The sequence below is a fragment of the Bufo gargarizans genome, chromosome 6 (assembly GCF_014858855.1).
Source record: "Bufo gargarizans isolate SCDJY-AF-19 chromosome 6, ASM1485885v1, whole genome shotgun sequence".
In the NCBI taxonomy this organism is placed as follows: domain Eukaryota; kingdom Metazoa; phylum Chordata; class Amphibia; order Anura; family Bufonidae; genus Bufo; species Bufo gargarizans.
Genome location: NC_058085.1, coordinates 124,051,453 through 124,069,706, shown reverse-complemented (window position 1 = coordinate 124,069,706; position 18,254 = coordinate 124,051,453). Strand labels below are relative to the sequence as shown.

Below are 18,254 nucleotides of genomic sequence, written 5' to 3'. Positions count from 1 at the left end.
CCTGGTCCCTTTACCCAGAGAGTGCCTCAGAGGATCTATGTGCCAGCCTCTCTATCACTGCGGTACGCCTGCCCAGGGTATATTAAAAACTGTGAGTACCAAGAGCAACCCTCGGTCTGTTAACTGTCCCCTGTGACCTCACAATCGCTCACCCTGCAGGACTGGCATATTGCACTGGTATCATGCTGTGAGTCCTCTTATTTATGAGCCCCATCCACCCTTGGGATGGCCCTGCCCACCTGCCAATGATTGATCGCAATGATAAAAGTCGCTTAGATACGTATCTGTACTCATAACGCTGCAGGTCCTCGATGTGATGTGGGTTAAAATCACAGAATCCAGTAAATTGTTGTGTAAGTAGACCGCGCTGCTACTCACTCCTCTGAGCCTCCTCTTTTTTCGGTACAGAGCAAATATCTAGCATGGAAACGAACCATCAAGCTCCACAGATGGGTACCTCTCCTCTATCCAACCTTCCTGTAGGAATCAGGCAATCGCAACCATAGTGAAGCACTGACTTCCTCCGTACATTAAAAATGTTTTTTTTTATACTCACAAGTAGAAAGGTGCTCTCCTGAAAAAGCACGTAAGCGAAACCCGGGTCGGGCGATACCTGTGATTGTGCACCGTTGTGATTTTATACATATGTTTTAATCAAGATCCTGCTTGTGAGTATAATAAAAAAATTTTAATGTACGGAGGAAGTCAGTGCTTCACTATGGTTGCGATTCCCTGATTCCTACAGGAAGGTTGGGTAGAGGAGAGGTACCTATCTGTGGAGCTTGATGGTCCGTTTCCATGCCAGATATTTGCTCTGTACCGAGTGGCTCAGAGTAGTGAGCAGCAGTGCGCTCTTCTTATGCAACGATTTGCCAATGATTGATAGCTTTTTCCCTATGCACAGTCAGGGCTCATGCACAGGACTGTTGTTGTTTTGTGGTCTGAAAATTGCGGATCTGCAAAACACGGATACAGAACAGCTGTCCCATAATCGAACAGCCCTATCCTTGTCTGTAATGAGGACAATAATAGGACATGTTATTTTTTTGCAGAATGGACATACAGGCATGAAACCCATACTCATGGGTCATTTCTGTTTTTTTGAGGCCACATTGAAGTGAATGGTTCCACATACGGGCCGTAAAAAAACGGAACGGACACGCACAAAAATACATTTCTGTGCGTGAGCCCTAATAGAAAGCAATCCATACTCAGCAGGTGATCGAGGTTATACCACTCCTCCCGCTGCCATCTCATCACGGAGGGTGACAGAAAGGTGGTGACGGATTCTCTTTAAATTACTCTACTTAGTGATGTAAAAAAGATAATCAACCATGTATCCAACAGGTGGAGCAGTGGAATATGGAGATCCAAATAAACACTAGTGATTTAGAGAAGTTTAAGCAAGAACTGAAGGAATACAGACAAAAGGTGCAAGAACTGGAGATGGAATCCGAGGCTGAACTCAATAAGGTCAGTGGTTTACGTATATCTGCAGCATTTTTGTTGGAAGTAGATTCTTTTTCAAGAAAACTCTTTTTTCCTAATTCTGGACAAGCCCTTTAAAAGGGTTGTGCATGGTCAGAAAAACATGAATTTTTTTTCTCAAAACTGTCCTATACCTGCACAGATGTCTTGTGTAATATTACATGTTAGACCTATTCAATTCTAATGAGGTCTGGCAATCCCATTGTCTGCCCCCACACTAGGGTTGCCAACCAGAATTTTTCGTTTTTCTGGACAACTTATCCCAAAATCACAGACAGCCAACATTTTTTACAGACAAATTGAGAAACCATAGAGAATGATAAAGATAATAGTAGCGTTGAGCTAATCGAAGTCAAACGAATTGACTTTGATCCAAATTTCAGGAAAATTTGATTTGCGCAAAGCCGAAGTTTCTCGCGCTTCGTGGTAATGAATCAATTTTCTCTGAAATGGCTGTAAAAACATAGCATAGCGGATTGCCATTGCTATTTTGAATGATCTTGCCCAGAGAAAGAGATACCGACTGAGTGCACAGGTGAATGCATGATAAGGACGGCATACTGAAACGAACCCGCAGGTTTTTATAACCCTCTTTTTGATATAAGGGTTTTACCTTTCTCATCAAATAAAGGACACTAATTTAATATATTCCTAGTTTTATATAATATATATGGATTACATGGACAGTGGAAATCCAAATAATCGGGATAAAGATTAGCCACTAATAATCTGCTATCAAGAGACTGACTTTATAGAATCTATTACACTGTAGTGTTGTATTATATTACACTTATATTACAGTTATACTATTATTTTCACTTTTATAGATTGTTTGCATCGTATGATGAAATGCATCAGTGCTACTATATTTTTGCTCCCCCCCCTTATTCATATCAACAGAGACATTATTATCTGTCATTCCATTAAACCATGTCATAATACACATAATTATATCAAATTGTAGGTGTTCTAGCTGTCACGCCCCAGTCTTTGCTCCATTTTTAGTACAGTATAATACCTCAATTTTAAGCTGTTTCTATTATGTCTGTAAACGTCTTGTAAAATTATGCCTATAAAGTTCAGTGGAATCTTACTTTACCGAATCTGAGTGAAAAATATGGCACATTCCATCATATACGCAATTCTGAAGCTATTCTACCCTTCAACAGCTCTGTAGTGTCATATAGAAGCACCATATTGCAGCACACAGAATGCCTATGGTTTTATAGTACACAGCCACAGGAACTCATACATGCTCCGCGAACTTGGCTCTGCAAGCACATGAGACCTAACAACACCTCTATTTTCTTCTATTGCTCTGACTATTACCTGAATAATACATTGACATTATTGTATTGACAGAAAAATATAGCAGTTGCCATGTTGGAGAATATTGATGCCCAAAATTCAATGCAGCTAACAGAAGTTCAAGAAAATATTAATAACATAGAAACGCTACTTCAGAAATCACGTCGAGATGTTGGCCACCAGGTCTCCGAATTTACTCTTCTTTTGAGCTTAAAGAACAGACTAGAGGCTGAGATTGCAACCTATCGTAGTCTCCTGGATGGAGCAACAAGGTGAGAAATGGTCATTTTATATCTTTCCTGAATAAGGACAGGCTATATATTGACAACTCCTGTTGACCACAAATTCTACATCTTTCAAAGATTCAGGATGTTTCTTTGTTCTGCTTGGATCCTATTTTAGTACCAGTGAACTCCTCTATAGCACATAGGCCAAACGGACACCATGACTTTCTTGAGGCCCAGTGTTAATCATAATGTAGTGGTTCTACAGTACAGTTGTGTAGTCTTTTTACTTCCCTTCCTTTCTTTTGAGTTTGGATTCCAACAAAAATTATGGATAATTCAGGGGCAAATTATGCAGACTGTGCAGGTGTCCCACCGTGCTAACAAAAGTGTGTTTCCTGCTGTCTATTAGATTGTATTCATGGGCTATTTTAGTCATTCTGTAGGTTCACAACTGATGGTTTGTGATATCAAGGAGAAACTGGCACACTTGTGGAGGATCTACTTCAAAGTAAAGAAAACTGTCCTCTGTGATGAGCACTTCATTTTGACAAATTAGCTGTAGGACATCAGGAAACTTACATAGTTGTTCTTGTAATGTCCAGATCTGCGTTATTAGATTATATAAAAGTACTGTGAAAATAAGAATTGCTGTATAATATTATTGATTATTTCCTTCGACCAAAGAAAAGCACAAGCTTGGGTTGTAACACTCCTTATCTAAGACAGTCACGTAGACAAAAGTAGAATGTTGCTTCACTGTTACTGGTATAGTGAGAGTGCATTTAGGGTTATAAACAGTTAATCCCTATAGAGATCAGTGACGGGATTAAAAACTTTATTAGGATTAAAGTGGCAGTCATAAAATTCGAGGAAAGCTACAGGATAATCAAGTGACTAAACTTGTCACTCAACAATATTTCATAAACCTAATGGAATAGACAATGGCCCATATATATTAATTGGTTAATGCAAGTAAAAAAATAAATACATAAAAGTTACAAATGATATCAGATGCAATTTTTGAGCCAAAATTGTATGACTTTTCTCAGTACTTGTCAAGGGGAGCATAGTCTACAATTTTCATACAGATTTATTAATACAAAGGCCAGGAAATGGCACTAATTTTGGTGCACATCTACCCCTACTCATAGGCATCATAGATCTTATTTTCTGTCTTTGGGACAGTCCAAAAATGAGTCAAATTTATTAAGAGACATTTGACGCACTTAATTTTTTCCAGACTAGCATTTAAGCACCGGTTTTAATACAAGTAGGCCATAGTCTACATAATTTGTTAGTAAAAGCCCATGTTGATAGTTATACTGTACTATAGATTGGGGTTATAGAGGAATAACGGTCTGTTAGGGTCTAGAGGAAGGGTATTATGTCCAGATCAACTGTCCTCAATATGTATGTAACACTCCTTTGTCTTCAGTGGTGCCCTCTAACAAGCGAGTGGGGCTCAATGACCCACTATCAGGAATAAACCACTGTTAACCTTTTTAAGTACTCCGTTCATCAGATTAATTACCAAAAGGTTGCAGCGAGTGATGTTTTCATTTCAATTATCATCCAAGATTGGACAGGTGAGGTAAGGGGCTTAGCTATGGGGGTGCAGAGGTAGCAATCCCCTAAAGACCCCTCTGCCTCATAAGAAGACACCAGTATAGAAAGCACAGGTGGAGGACCTTGTCCAGATTTTGCACTGGGGCCCAGGATTAAACCTCTGGGTGAGGCCTCAGTGCAGGGATGTAGCAAGGAGAAGGTGGGACATGATTACCAAAATAAGTGCCAACAAGCCACCCTGACTTGTTTAGATATAGAGCTTGGGTAAAAAAAAATAAAAAAAAATATAATAATAATAATACTCTGTGCCACTGTTGAAGGAAACCCGAGCTATGATGTTGCCTCAGTCTGAGGTTTATAATATTGTGATGGATAGCCAAGAGCCTAAAAGCAGCAAGAGGCCCTATACAGACATTGAATCATACAAGCAATAGGCACCTCTCAATAGAGTGGAATTATTTCTGCTTTGTGGTACTTTATGTCTATTGCAAGGACAGACATGTTTGAACCAATACCTTTCCATTAGCTTTTCCAATCAAAATAAAAACAGAATCCTGATGGACCAATAATAAGTGATTGAGATCTGTCAGAAACTGATAAAGTAGCAGTCTATTTTTGGAAAGCCTATTCAAAAGTACCCACTAAGGGAATTCTGAATTAGTAGAAAGGTCTTCCATTCAGGACCCTCATCTATCATTATTTTCTACTATGCTGGCCACAGGTTACCTGTTAATTTTAGGTTCCTGGCGATTTGTTTGACTCCTGAATACTTACCTGATCCTGTTCCCTGATGATCCTTTGCTTGCTCCTCCTGTACTTTGCATCCCTCCTGGTATTTTGACCTCGGCTCCCACCTGACTACTCTTTGTTGACTCCTGTGGTACTTCTCGACTCTTCTGGTATTTCACCCTGGCTTTTCCTAACCATTCTTTGCTTAACCCTCTATACTGTGTTGCCCTCTTGGTTCTGACCCTGTCCGTTTACAGTCTGTATTTTGTCTTGTCTGTCTTCCCTGCACATATTTTAAGCTAGGGACTGCTGTCCAGTTGTCCCCTATCATCAGGACTCACGAGGGAAGTAGGCAGGGCCAGGGGTGAGGGTGGAGCGCAGTGGTCACTATCCTTCCCCCTGTGTGTGTGTGTGGACGTGACCGTTACAGTCTGCTTATGGTTAAGGGACCTGCTAAAAAATTTAATATTTACCACCCTAGAAAAAGTCATGGTGTCAGAGTGATTAGAGGCTAAATCTGCCTATTTAACATTTGATGAATGTTGTCCAAACCTACCAATTATGGTGTATGGCAGGATCTGAATTTCCCCCAACAGCAGATATTGGAAGAAAACAAGGATCAGGCATGTTGGATTTGAACATGTACGATCGTTCTCAAGGGAGATAAGCCACCACCTAAGGTGTATGCCCAAGTAAGATGGGGCTGTGGGGTCACGGAGAATAGTGGTCGCCCAAACATACATTGGTCAGCAGCTATCTGTGTATGACAGACCTTACCAGCCCCAGCCTGTAATTTCCAGGTGATTTACATATACTTTCTCTTTAAAATTTTGTGCTACATAAAATCCCAGAGTTTTGATGTTGACAACAGTAAATTCTAAAGGGCAAACAAGAATTAGAAGTAATTACCCTAAAAGTGGATTAGATGATCAAGTACTAGCTAGGTCATCTCTGTCTTTCATGTCTCAAAGCTTATGTTAATAGTGTGAAATTAGTCCTGTAAGGACATCTGGATTAGTGCGCCTTAATGGACAAGGACTCAGAATATTACCCCTGCCCCTTCAGAGCTATGATGTCATATACAATATAAGACAGGGATTAGGGGCAGGTGTGAATATCACTGTTCTGACTGCTCCTATGTCTCCAGTCATTATAAACATTGATTCTTTTATTTTTCAGCTCAATAACCAAATGAAGATGCCCTGAAAGGTTAATGGAAGAAACACAAAACCCACTGAGCGTATGTCAATAAAGCTATACAGCAGTGCCCGGGTCTTGTCGTTTGTGCTTTGTAATTGCTTTACAAAACTGCATAAACACTGTAACAGCAAACAAGAAAAACTTGGCATGGAGCACACCATCCTACGTGCAGTCAAACCTTTGCCAGCCACAGATGTAGCAGTGCTGAGGGGGGAAGTACATAAGGTAGAGATTCTGTCTTTAGGTTAAATCCCTGTACCGTATAATCAGGCTACAAGACATGATGTAGTTTATACTACAGATGAGCAAATTTCTCAAAAATTCTATTCGGTCGGTTTGCAGAATTTTCCAAATAGATTTAATTCGATCCGTATACCACTGTATAGTGGTGTAGAACACTGTGCCTTGCAGAAACACGCATAGGGAGTCTGCTGTAGTAGTGAAACATTACAGTATGACACACAGGTGACAGGCATCGCTCTTAGAATCAGTGCACACTTCACTTATAACTGACCAAATAACTTGAGTGTTAACTCAGCCGTACAGGTCAATGTTAGCACCAGGTATAAAGAACCATGCAGAGGCCCAAGATCCTATTATAGCGTGAAAGAACGCACTCCTTTTACACCGTCGCCAGCTGATTCCACATAGACTTCTACAAAAGCTGTTCTATTAAACCCTTATACAAGTAGAGCCACCCTGACAGAGTGGAGAATGTGTCAGCGGTAAGTTTGTGTTGACTAGGGATAAGCGAATCGACTTCGGATGAAACATCTGAAGTCGATTTGCATAATACTTTGTTTGAATACTGTACGAGCGCTCATCCCTAGTGTTGACGTCACTGAATATTTTGCCCTTCCCCTAGTCTGTCAGAACAATAACCCCCAAAAGACATATGCTGTCTGTTGAACATTGACCTTCACTCAGCCAGCATTTGGTCAGTAATTCATCAGTATTTCTAAAGCAAAAAAAAAAAAAAACAGGAGTGGATCCAAAACAGAGATCACACGTGAATGGAATATTTGCATATCTTCTGTGTTTTGTACCCACTCCTGCTTTGCCTGCCAAATCATAAGCCAATTCTGATGCAAAATAGGTACCATGTCATACAGACCTTACAGCTGTTACATAGACAGGATCCGTTGTGTGTCTCATTTTTACTTCCTTCTGACAGATAAGAAGAAGGGTCAAATAAATGATGATGTCAACCAGGCCAAAAAGGCAAAATAGTGTCCCAGTCATGGAGTGGGGAGGGTGGGGACAGCATGAGAAGTCCACAGAGTGGCCCAAAGACAGAGTATTGAGATGGCAGCAGCATGACAAGACCACAGAGTGGCACAGTGACATAGTGGTGAGGTGGCATCATCATGAAGAGACCACAGAGTGGCCCAGTGACATAGTGGTCAGCTGGCAGCAGCATGACAAGACCACAGAGTGGCCCAGTGACAGAGTAGTTAGGTGGCAGCAGCATGAGGAGACCACAGAGTCGCCCAGTGACAGAGTAGTGAGGTGGCAGCAGCATGAGGAGACCACAGCGGCCCAGTGACATAGTGGTGACCTGGCAGCAGAATGAGGAGACCACAGAGTGGTGATGTGGCAGCAGCATGAGGAGACCCCCCCACACCAGCAGCTATCGCAGTGGAACATAAGCACAGAAGGCCCCGATGGCGCACATAGGCAGCAGCCAACTGACTACATAGGATGTCTCGATAGTAGTTCAGTTTGTCTTCCCTCTCAGTGGGAGTAAAAAAGGCCCCCATTTTGGACCAGTAGCTAGGGTCTAACATGGTGGAGAGCCAGTAGTCACCCCTCTGCCAAATGGTGACACTTCGGCTGTCACTACGCAAGCAACTGAGCTAGCATCAGGCCATTTGTGCAAGTGACTCAGAGGGACTCCCTGCCTTCATCTCCATGGTGTGTCTGGGTCATTTGCCTTGTCTTCCTCATCGCCATGTAGCTCCTCCGGCTGCTCCTGCTTCGCCTTCTCCTCCTCTCCTGTCACCTATGTAGAAGAACCAGCCATTTTTCTACGCATTGCTTGTGCTCAAATGTCCTCCCCCTCTTACTCCTCCTCTAGTTCAGCACCCACAGGGCTTATGTGGCCTTGAGATGTAGTCGCCATGTCTTCTTCCTCCTGGCCAGACAGATTTAGCATTATCTGTTCCAGGACATGAATCAGTGGAATGACGTTCATCCCGTAGTCCTGGCGACTGACAAATAAAGTGACCTCCTCAAACGTCCCGAGCAAACGGCAGGTGTCACGCATGAGCTGCAACTGGCTACAACTGGCTACATCGAAGTTACAAAGGGGTGTACCTCTGTCCGCCTGTATCATCAAGAAATCGTTTATGTCTTTTCTCTGTTCATATAATCGGTCCAACATATGGAGGGTGGAATTCCAATGGGTGGAAATGTCACATATCAACCTATGTTGGGGGACGCCGTTCTGTCGCTGCAGCTCAAGGAGGGTATGCTTTGTGGTGTACGAGTGGTGAAGTGCATGCAAAGTTTCCTGGCCATTTTTAGGATATCTTGCAGATGAGGAGAAGACTTCAGGAACTGCTTTACAACCAGAACACGTGCGCCATGCATTGAGTTGTCGATGAGAAAGCCAGGATTTGATTTGTTGATGAAGGATGCAGACCAGTTCCTCCCCTATGTGACTCAGTTCGCCCAGGCGCATGTGGTATGCTGTAGGAGCCCTGTGAATTGTCCCTGCAGTGGAGGATGAGGACACGGTGGAGGATGAGGAGGGAGAGGTGGACATTGTCGCAAGACCAACGGCGTGAGAACGTGGAGGCGGAAGCGGCGTCACCTGGCCAAGTTGCTGGTGTGGCTGGGCAGGAACCACATTTACACAGTGGGCCATAAAAAAAACACATATTGTCCTTGACTATAGTTACAGCTCCACACGTCGGCGTTGCCGTGCACTTTGGCAGACACCGACAGGCTGAAGGACTGGCCCACCTTCTGTTCTACATATGTGTGCAGGGCTGGTACTGCCTTTATCGCTAAGAAATGATGGCTTGGGGCTCTCCACCTCTGCTCAGCACAAACCATCAGTTCTCTGAAAGATGCAGAGTCCACCACTTGGAAAGGGAGGGACTGCAGCAACAGCAACTTGGCCAGCAGCACGTTCAGCTTCTGTGCTGTTGGGTGAAAGCACACATACTGTTGTCTCTTGGCAATCGCTTCGGTGATCGATTGTTGGCAGAATGATGGACGAGGAGTAGGAGGATGAGGAGCAGGAGTATCAGGACCAGCAGATGATGGGAAGGATAGAGAGCTCCCTTTGACTGAGGTGGTGGAGCCTTGACCGCATGAAAATGGGTGCGTGCCACTGGGTGATGTAGCGGTTGCTGTGGTATGCTGGACCACCACATCAGAGCCACGGTTCTCCCAGGCCACTTTATGGTGATTCTGCATGTGTTGACACAGGGCCATGGTGCCAACATTGGCACCCTGGCCATGCTTCACCTTCTGTCCACAAATTTGGCAAAAGGCCATGTTCACCTCCTCTGGCGGCCTAACAAAAAATTGTTACACCGCCGATTATGGCATTTTCCCCCCAACACTCCACTCTGACTGCCTGCTACTGCTGCATCCGTGAACCCCTGCACTGCTACTTTCAGGGCAGGTAGGCTCCTGCGAAGCAGGGGTCTACCATGGGCACGTTTGGCTCCCGACCTCCAACTGCTGCCACCCTGCTGACTCATTGCCATGCTACCACCCTGCTGGCTCAGCCGCTGCCTCATACGCAAGCTGCCACCCTCTTCTCCTGATGATGATGATAATGAAGCCCCTTCTTCACCCGACTCCCAAGTGCGATCGGCTACATCATCATCATCATCCGCTACTGTCTGCACATCACTGATGTCCCCCTCAAGAGTCTCAAGGCCAGGAGCCTGACTGCTCGCAACACCTGCTCCCACGCGAATTCCATCATCACTACTCGTCGTCCTACTGGAGAAAGCGGCAGATGTCTTCTCCAGAACTTTGCTGGGCAGTAGTTGCTGGCTGTCCTCTAGTAGGTCATCCTTGCTGAAAAGTGGAGCCGAGCCTACGGCATATAATGCTTCTTGCTCTGAGGAACAGAAAATGACAGAGGCAGATTGAGGACAGTTGGGGGTACAGGATAAACTAAGCTTCGTGTCAGAGGAACCCACTGACTCTTGGTTGGGGTTGTCTGAGGTCACTTGAGACAAAGTCCAAGACTGAGTCAACCATTCAAGCACCCCTGGGTTGCTGGTCAAGACACGACTGCTAGATGACACCAGGAGCTCAGGCCTCTCACTGCGACTCCTGCTGACACCCTTCCTTCTTCTTCTGCTACTTCTGCCTGCGACAGAAATATTTTGGCCACTGCCCGTTCCCTTTGAAGGGCCTGACTGACATACTGTATAATAAAAGAATTTATTAAAATTAAAATAATACACCCCAAAAAAGGCTGTAGTACAATGTAACTTCACCACAGAATGGCAATTAAGAGGTATTCTTTTTCCTATTAATACACCCCAAAAAAAATAAATATAACAATCCCGATTCACTGCAGAAAGGCTAATAGGACGTGCGTATATTTCCTTTTAATACACCGCGTAAATGGCTGTAGTACAATGTAACTTCCCCGCAGAACGGCAATTAACACACATCATTTTTCCAATTAATAAACCCCCCCAAAAAATATAACAATCACAATTCACCCCAGAACGTCTAATATATAGGATGTACGTTTATTTCCTTTCAATACACCCCGTAAATGGCTGTAGTACAATGTAACTTCACTGCAGAACAGCAATTAAGACGTATTCTTTTTCCTATTAATACACACCTAAAAAATAAATATAACAATCACAATTTACCGCAGAACGGCTAATAGGACGTACGTATATTTCCTTTAAATACACCCTGTAAATGGCTGCAGTACAATGTAACTTCACCGCTGAATGGCAATTATAACATATTTTTTTCCTATTAATACACCCCCCAAAAAAAGTAAAACAATGTAAAATCAATGCAGATAGGATGTAAGTATCTTTCCTATTAACCACTTGCCGCACACCTAACGCCGAAAGGCGTCATTGCTGCGGCGCTCTCAGGCTACACTAACGCCAATTGGCGTCATCTCGCGTGAGCCAAGATTTCCTGTGTTTTGATAACAGCGTCTAATATACCTGCTGCCTGTGTCCTCTGGTGGTCCCTTTTGCTTGGATCGACCACCAGAGGACACAGGTAGCTCTGTAAAGTAGCACCAAACACCACTACACTACACTACACCCCCCCCCCCCGGTCACTTATTAACCCCTTATTAACCCTTGATCACCCCATATAGACTCCCCAATCACCCCCCTGTGATTGATCACCCCCCTGTCATTGATCACCCCCCTGTAAGGCTCCATTCAGACGGCCATATGTTTTTTACGGCTCCACGGATACATGGATCGGATCCGCAAAACACATACGGACATCTGAATGGAGCCTTACAGGGGGGTGATCAATGACAGAGGGGTGATCACCCCATATAGACTCCCTGATCACCCCCCTGTCATTGATGACCACCTTGTAAGGCTGGCTCCATTCAGAGGTCCGTATGTGTTTTGCGGATCCACGTCTGAATGGAGCCTTACAGGGGGGTGATAAATGACAGGGGGGTGATCACCCCATATAGACTCCCTGATCACCACCCTGTCATTGATCACCCCCCTGTCATTGATCACCCCCCTGTAAGGCTCCATTCAGATGGCCATATGCTTTTTACGTATCCACGGATACATGGATCGGATCTGCAAAACACATACGGACATCTAAATGGAGCCTTACAGGGGGGCGGGGATCAATGACAGGGGGTGATCACCCCATATAGACTCCCTGATCACCCCCCTGTCATTGATCACCCCCTGTAAGGCTCCATTCAGATGGCCATATGTTTTTTATGTATCCACGGATATGGATCGGATCCGCAAAACACATACGGACGTCTGAAAGGAGCCTTACAGGGGGGTGATCACCCCATATAGACTCCCTGATCACCCCCCTGTCATTGATCACCCCCTTGTAAGACTGGCTTTATTCAGAGGTCCGTATGTGTTTTGCGGATCCACGGATCGGATCCGCAAAACACATACGGACGTCTGAATGGAGCCTTACAGGGGGGTGATCAATGACAGGGGGGTGATCACCCCATATAGACTCCCTGATCACCCCCCTGTCATTGATCACCCCCCTGTAAGGCTCCATTCAGACGGCCATATGTTTTTTACGTATCCACGGATACATGGATCGGATCCGCAAAACACATACGGACGTCTGTATGGAGCCTTACAGGGGGGTGATCACCCCATATAGACTCCCTGATCACCCCCCTGTAAGGCTCCATTCAGATGTCCATATGTTTTTTACGGATCCACGGATACATGGATCGGATCCGCAGAACACATACGGACGTCTGAATGGAGCCTTACAGGGGGGTTATCAATGACAGGGTGGTGATCACCCCATACAGACTCCCTGATCACCCCCCTGTCATTGATCACCCCCCTGTCATTGATCACCCCCCTGTAAGGCTCCATTCAGACGGCCATATGTTTTTTACGTATCCACGGATACATAGATCGGATCCGCAAAACACATACAGACGTCTAAATGGAGCCTTGCAGGGGGGTGATCAATGATCACCCCCTGTCATTGATCACCCCCCTGTAAGGCTCTATTCAGACATTTTTTTTGGCCCAAGTTAGCGGGAAATTGTTTTTTTGTTTTTTTCTTACAAAGTCTCATATTCCACTAACTTGTGTCAAAAAATAAAATCTCACCATACCCCTCACGGAATCCAAATGCGTAAAATGTTTTAGACATTTATATTCCAGACTCCTTCTCACTCTTTAGGGCCCCTAAAATGCCAGGGCAATATAAATACCCCACATGTGACCCCATTTAGGAAAGAAGACACCCCAAGGTATTTGCTGAGGGGCATATTGAGTCCAAGAAAGATTGAAATTTTTGTCCCAAGTTAGCGGAAAGGGAGATTTTGTGAGAAAAAAACAAAAAAAAAATCAATTTCCGCTAACTTGTGCCAAAAAAATAAAAATTCTATGAACTCGCCATGCCCCTTATTTAATACCTTGGGGTGTCTACTTTCCAAAATGGGGTCACGTGTGGGGTATTTATACTGCCCTGGCATTTTAGGGATCCTAAAGCGTGAGAAGAAGTATGGGATCCAAATGTCTAAAAATGCCCTCCTAAAAGGAATTTGGGCCCATTTGCACATCTAGGCTGCAAAAAAGTGTCATACATCTGGTATCGCCGTACTCAGGAGACGTTGGGCAATGTGTTTTGGGGTGTCATTTTACATATACCCATGCTGGGTGAGATAAATATCTCGGCAAAAGACAACTTTTCCCATTTTTTTATACAAAGTTGGCATTTGACCAAGATATTTATCTCACCCAGCATGGGTATATGTAAAATGACACCCCAAAACACATTGCCCAACTTCTCCTGAGTACGGCGATACCAGATGTGTGACACTTTTTTGCATCCTTGGTGGGCAAAGGGGCCCACATGCCAAAGAGCACCTTTAGGATTTCACAGGTCATTTTTTTACACATTTTGATTTCAAACTACTTCCCACACATTAGGGCCCCTAAAATGCCAGGGCAGTATAACTACCCCACAAGTGACCCCATTTTGGAAAGAAGACACCCCAAGGTATTTCGTGATGGGCATAGTGAGTTCATGGAAGTTTTTATTTTTTGTCACAAGTTAGTGGAATATGAGACTTTGTAAGGAAAAAAAAATATATAAATCATCATTTTCCGCTAACTTGTGACAAAAAATAAAAAGTTCTATGAACTCACTATGCCTATCAGCGAATACCTTAGGGTGTCTACTTTCCCAAAATGGAGTCATTTGTGGGGTTTTTCTACTGTCTGGGCATTGTAGAACCTCAGGAAACATGACAGGTGCTCCGAAAGTCAGAGCTGCTTCAAAAAGCGGAAATTCACATTTTTGTACCATAGTTTGTAAACGCTATAGCTTTTACCCAAACCATTTTTTTTTTACCCAAACATTTTTTTTATCAAAGACATGTAGAACAATAAATTTAGAGAAAAATTAATATAATATATTTTTTTGAAAAATTTTACAACTGAAAGTGAAAAATGACATTTTTTAGCAAAAATTTCATTAAATTTCGATTAATAACAAAAAAAGTAAAAATGTCAGCAGCAATGAAATACCACCAAATGAAAGCTCTATTAGTGAGAAGAAAAGGAGGTAAAATTAATTTGGGTGGTAAGTTGCATGACCGAGCAATAAACCGTTAAAGTTGTGGAGTGCCGATTTGTAAAAAAGGGCCTGGTCACTAGGGGGGTATAAACCGGTGGTCCTTAAGTGGTTAATACACCCAGTAAATGGCTGTATCATACAGAACTTACACCACAATAACAAGCAAGGTTGGCTGGAATTACTGATGCATCATGTAGTGCAAACAACCTAAAAGCTGCAGTATAACACCAATTTGGATCCCCAATTAGTGCAGCAAGGTGTAATAGAATCGCTCCTATTACCCAGGTTGTACACTCCCCTATTGCACTCTGTTCTTTTATAGTGTAGATAATGCCTCCCTATCCTTTCCCTACACCTTGAATAATCTTTTCCTGAACTTGTAAATCGATTTTTCACCACAATAAAGTATTTTCTACCACTGTCCCTAGTGTCTGCTGACATCTCTCCTTGTACACTGGCAAATAACTGAATCCAAGATGGCTGAGGCTATCTATAGGGCTGTGACATCACAGGTCTGGCTAGCTGCTGATTGGCTGCATGAATGGCATTATGGGTGATCCCTCATTCCCAGCGTTCTTTGCTCCATGTCCTAACACGTGCAGCAGCCATTTTAGGAAAAAATGCGATTTGATACCACGAAGCATGAAGAAATTCAGCTTCAGTGCAAATCGCATTTTTCCTGAAATTCGGATCAAATTCCACTTCGTCAACTTCGATTCTCATCTCTAGTTTATACTTTTGCTTGGAATGTTTCTTCTTATAGTAAATCTAGGAATTCTGGTTTTACCTTGTGGAGATTACCAGTTGCTGTAGGAAGTTTTATGGGCCAAGCAATGATCCCTGGGAAAATAGTTATGTAAATTAACTCTTATCCAGGAGGAAGAAAGCGCTACCCTAAATAAGTGTTGTTTCTTTTCTTGTGTGCTGTAGGAGACACTGGGGGAGGACAAACTGATGAGGATTTAAATGTTAATTGTGGCATCCCACTGGCCTTAAAGGGGTTTCTAACAGTTTTAAAAATTCTCAAGAAGGAGATAACCTTATACAGACGTGGACAAAATTGTTGGTACCCTTTGGTCAATGAAAGAAAAAGTCACAATGGTCACAGAAATAACTTTAATCTGACAAAAGTAATAATAAATTAAAATTCTATAAATGTTAACCAATGAAAGTCAGACATTGTTTTTCAACCATGCTTCAACAGAATTATGTAAAAAAATAAACTCATGAAACAGGCATGGACAAAAATGATGGTACCCCTAACTTAATATTTTGTTGCGCAACCTTTTGAGGCAATCACTGCAATCAAACGCTTCCTGTAACTGTCAATGAGACATCTGCACCTCTCAGCAGGTATTTTGGCCCACTCCTCATGAGCAAACTGCTCCAGTTGTGTCCGGTTTGAAGGGTGCCTTTTCCAGACTGCATGTTTCAGCTCCTTCCAAAGATGCTCAATAGGATTGAGGTCAGGGCTCATAGAAGGCCACTTTAGAATAGTCCAATTTTTTCCTCTTAGCCATTCTTGGGTGTTTTTAGCGGTGTGTTTTGGGTCATTGTCCTGTTGCAAGACCCATGACCTGCGACTGAGACCAAGCTTTCTGACACTGGCTAGTACATTTCTCTCTAGAATTCCTTGATAGTCTTGAGATTTCATTGTACCCTGCACAGATTCAAGACACCCTGTGCCAGACGCAGCAAAGCAGCCCCAGAACATAACAGAGCCTCCTCCATGTTTCACAGTAGGGACAGTGTTCTTTTCTTGATATGCTTCATTTTTTCGTCTGTGAACATACAGCTGATGTGCCTTGGCAAAAACTTCGATTTTTGTCTCATCTGTCCACAGGACATTCTCCCAGAAGCTTTGTGGCTTGTCAACATGTAGTTTGGCATATTCCAGTCTTGCTTTTTTATGATTCGTTTTCAACAATGGTGTCCTCCTTGGTCGTCTCCCATGTAGTCCACTTTGGCTCAAACAACGACGGATGGTGCGATCTGACACTGATGTTCCTTGAGCATGAAGTTCACCTTGAATCTCTTTAGAAGTCTTTCTAGGCTCTTTTGTTACCATTCGGATTATCCGTCTCTTAGATTTGTCATCAATTTTCCTCCTGCGGCCACGTCCAGGGAGGTTGGCTACAGTCCCATGGATCTTAAACTTATGAATAATATGTGCAACTGTACTCACAGGAACATCTAGTTGCTTGGAGATGGTCTTATAGCCTTTACCTTTAACATGCTTGTCTATAATTTTCTTTCTGATCTCTTGAGACAGCTCTTTCCTTTGCTTCCTCTGGTCCATGTCGAGTGTGGTACACACCATATCACCAAACAACACAGTGATTACCTGGAGCCATATATATAGGCCCAATGGCTGATTACAAGGTTGTAGACACCTGTGATGCTAATTAGTGGACACACCTTGAATTAACATGTCCCTTTGGTCACATTATGTTCTGTGTTTTCTAGGGGTACCATCATTTTTGTCCATGCCTGTTTCATGAGTTTATTTTTTTACATAATTCTGTTGAAGCATGGTTGAAAAACAATGTCTGACTTTCATTGGTTAACATTTATAGAATTTTAATTTATTATTACTTTTGTCAGATTAAAGTTATTTCTGTGACCATTGTGACTTTTTCTTTCATTGACCAAAGGGTACCAACAATTTTGTCCACGTCTGTAAGAGAAAGGAAAAAGCTTAACTCACATACTAAAAGACCCTATGTTTCAGCGTTCAGGTTTCCAAGGCTTTCAGTCCCTACTGCAGTGGAAGTGATGGGAAGAGAGAAATAAGCTGCTGCCAGGCACCAACTCTGCCATTGCCCCATTGCCCTTTACCAAGACATCTCCACTTGGGGACATTATGGAAGCTCTCATATATTAGATTATCCATCAACTGATACCTTTAAAATTTGCATTTTACGCTATCTTTGGTCTGCATAGGAGTGGCCTACACTACAAAGATACATAATCACCCAATGCACAAACCTTAAATGCAATGTTATCTGCCAGCAGCATGTTACAGGGTGGGATGAGCTGAGCAAATTAGTTATGGGAAAAATAAAAATTTGTATAATCTGTATTTCATTCATTTAAATTCCTGCTCATTTTGGGCTTTGAATTTAAGGAGGTGGCAATGCACGGGCACTGTCTGTGAGGCAGGTGCATGGGGATCGCAGACCCATTCACTTGAATGGGTCTGCGATCCTTCCGTTCCGCAAAAAGATAGAGCAAGTTCTATCTTTTTGTGGTGCAGAAGCACGGAACGGAACCCCAGAAAGCACTCAGTAGTTAAAATGAATGGGTCTGCATCCGTGATGCAGAATGGCCACGGAACAGTGCCCGTGTATTGCTGATCTGCAAATCGACAACAGGCATCACATGTTTGTGTGAACGAGCCCTTAGGGTTTTGTTTTAAAGGACTAGTGTACCTGGTCTGAGATGCATATTTAG

General features: G+C 43.1%; 1 protein-coding gene across 2 annotated transcripts in view; it reads left to right on the top strand.

Annotated features, from left to right (window-relative positions):
• The window catches only part of LOC122940325 (keratin, type I cytoskeletal 19-like), a 52,738-nt gene extending 46,147 nt beyond the window's left edge, over nt 1–6,591 (top strand). Inside the window, exons 5-7 of one of the 2 annotated variants that reach the window (XM_044296946.1) lie at nt 1,348–1,473; nt 2,851–3,068; nt 6,498–6,591. In XM_044296946.1, the coding sequence (XP_044152881.1) occupies nt 1,348–1,473; nt 2,851–3,068; nt 6,498–6,513 (360 nt within the window). In that variant the 3' untranslated portion in view covers nt 6,514–6,591. Of the gene's footprint in view, nt 1–1,347; nt 1,474–2,850; nt 3,073–6,497 lie in introns of those variants that run through there. The other variant, XM_044296947.1, reaches the window with a different exon arrangement.
• The last annotated feature ends 11,663 nt before the right edge of the window (nt 6,592–18,254 follow it).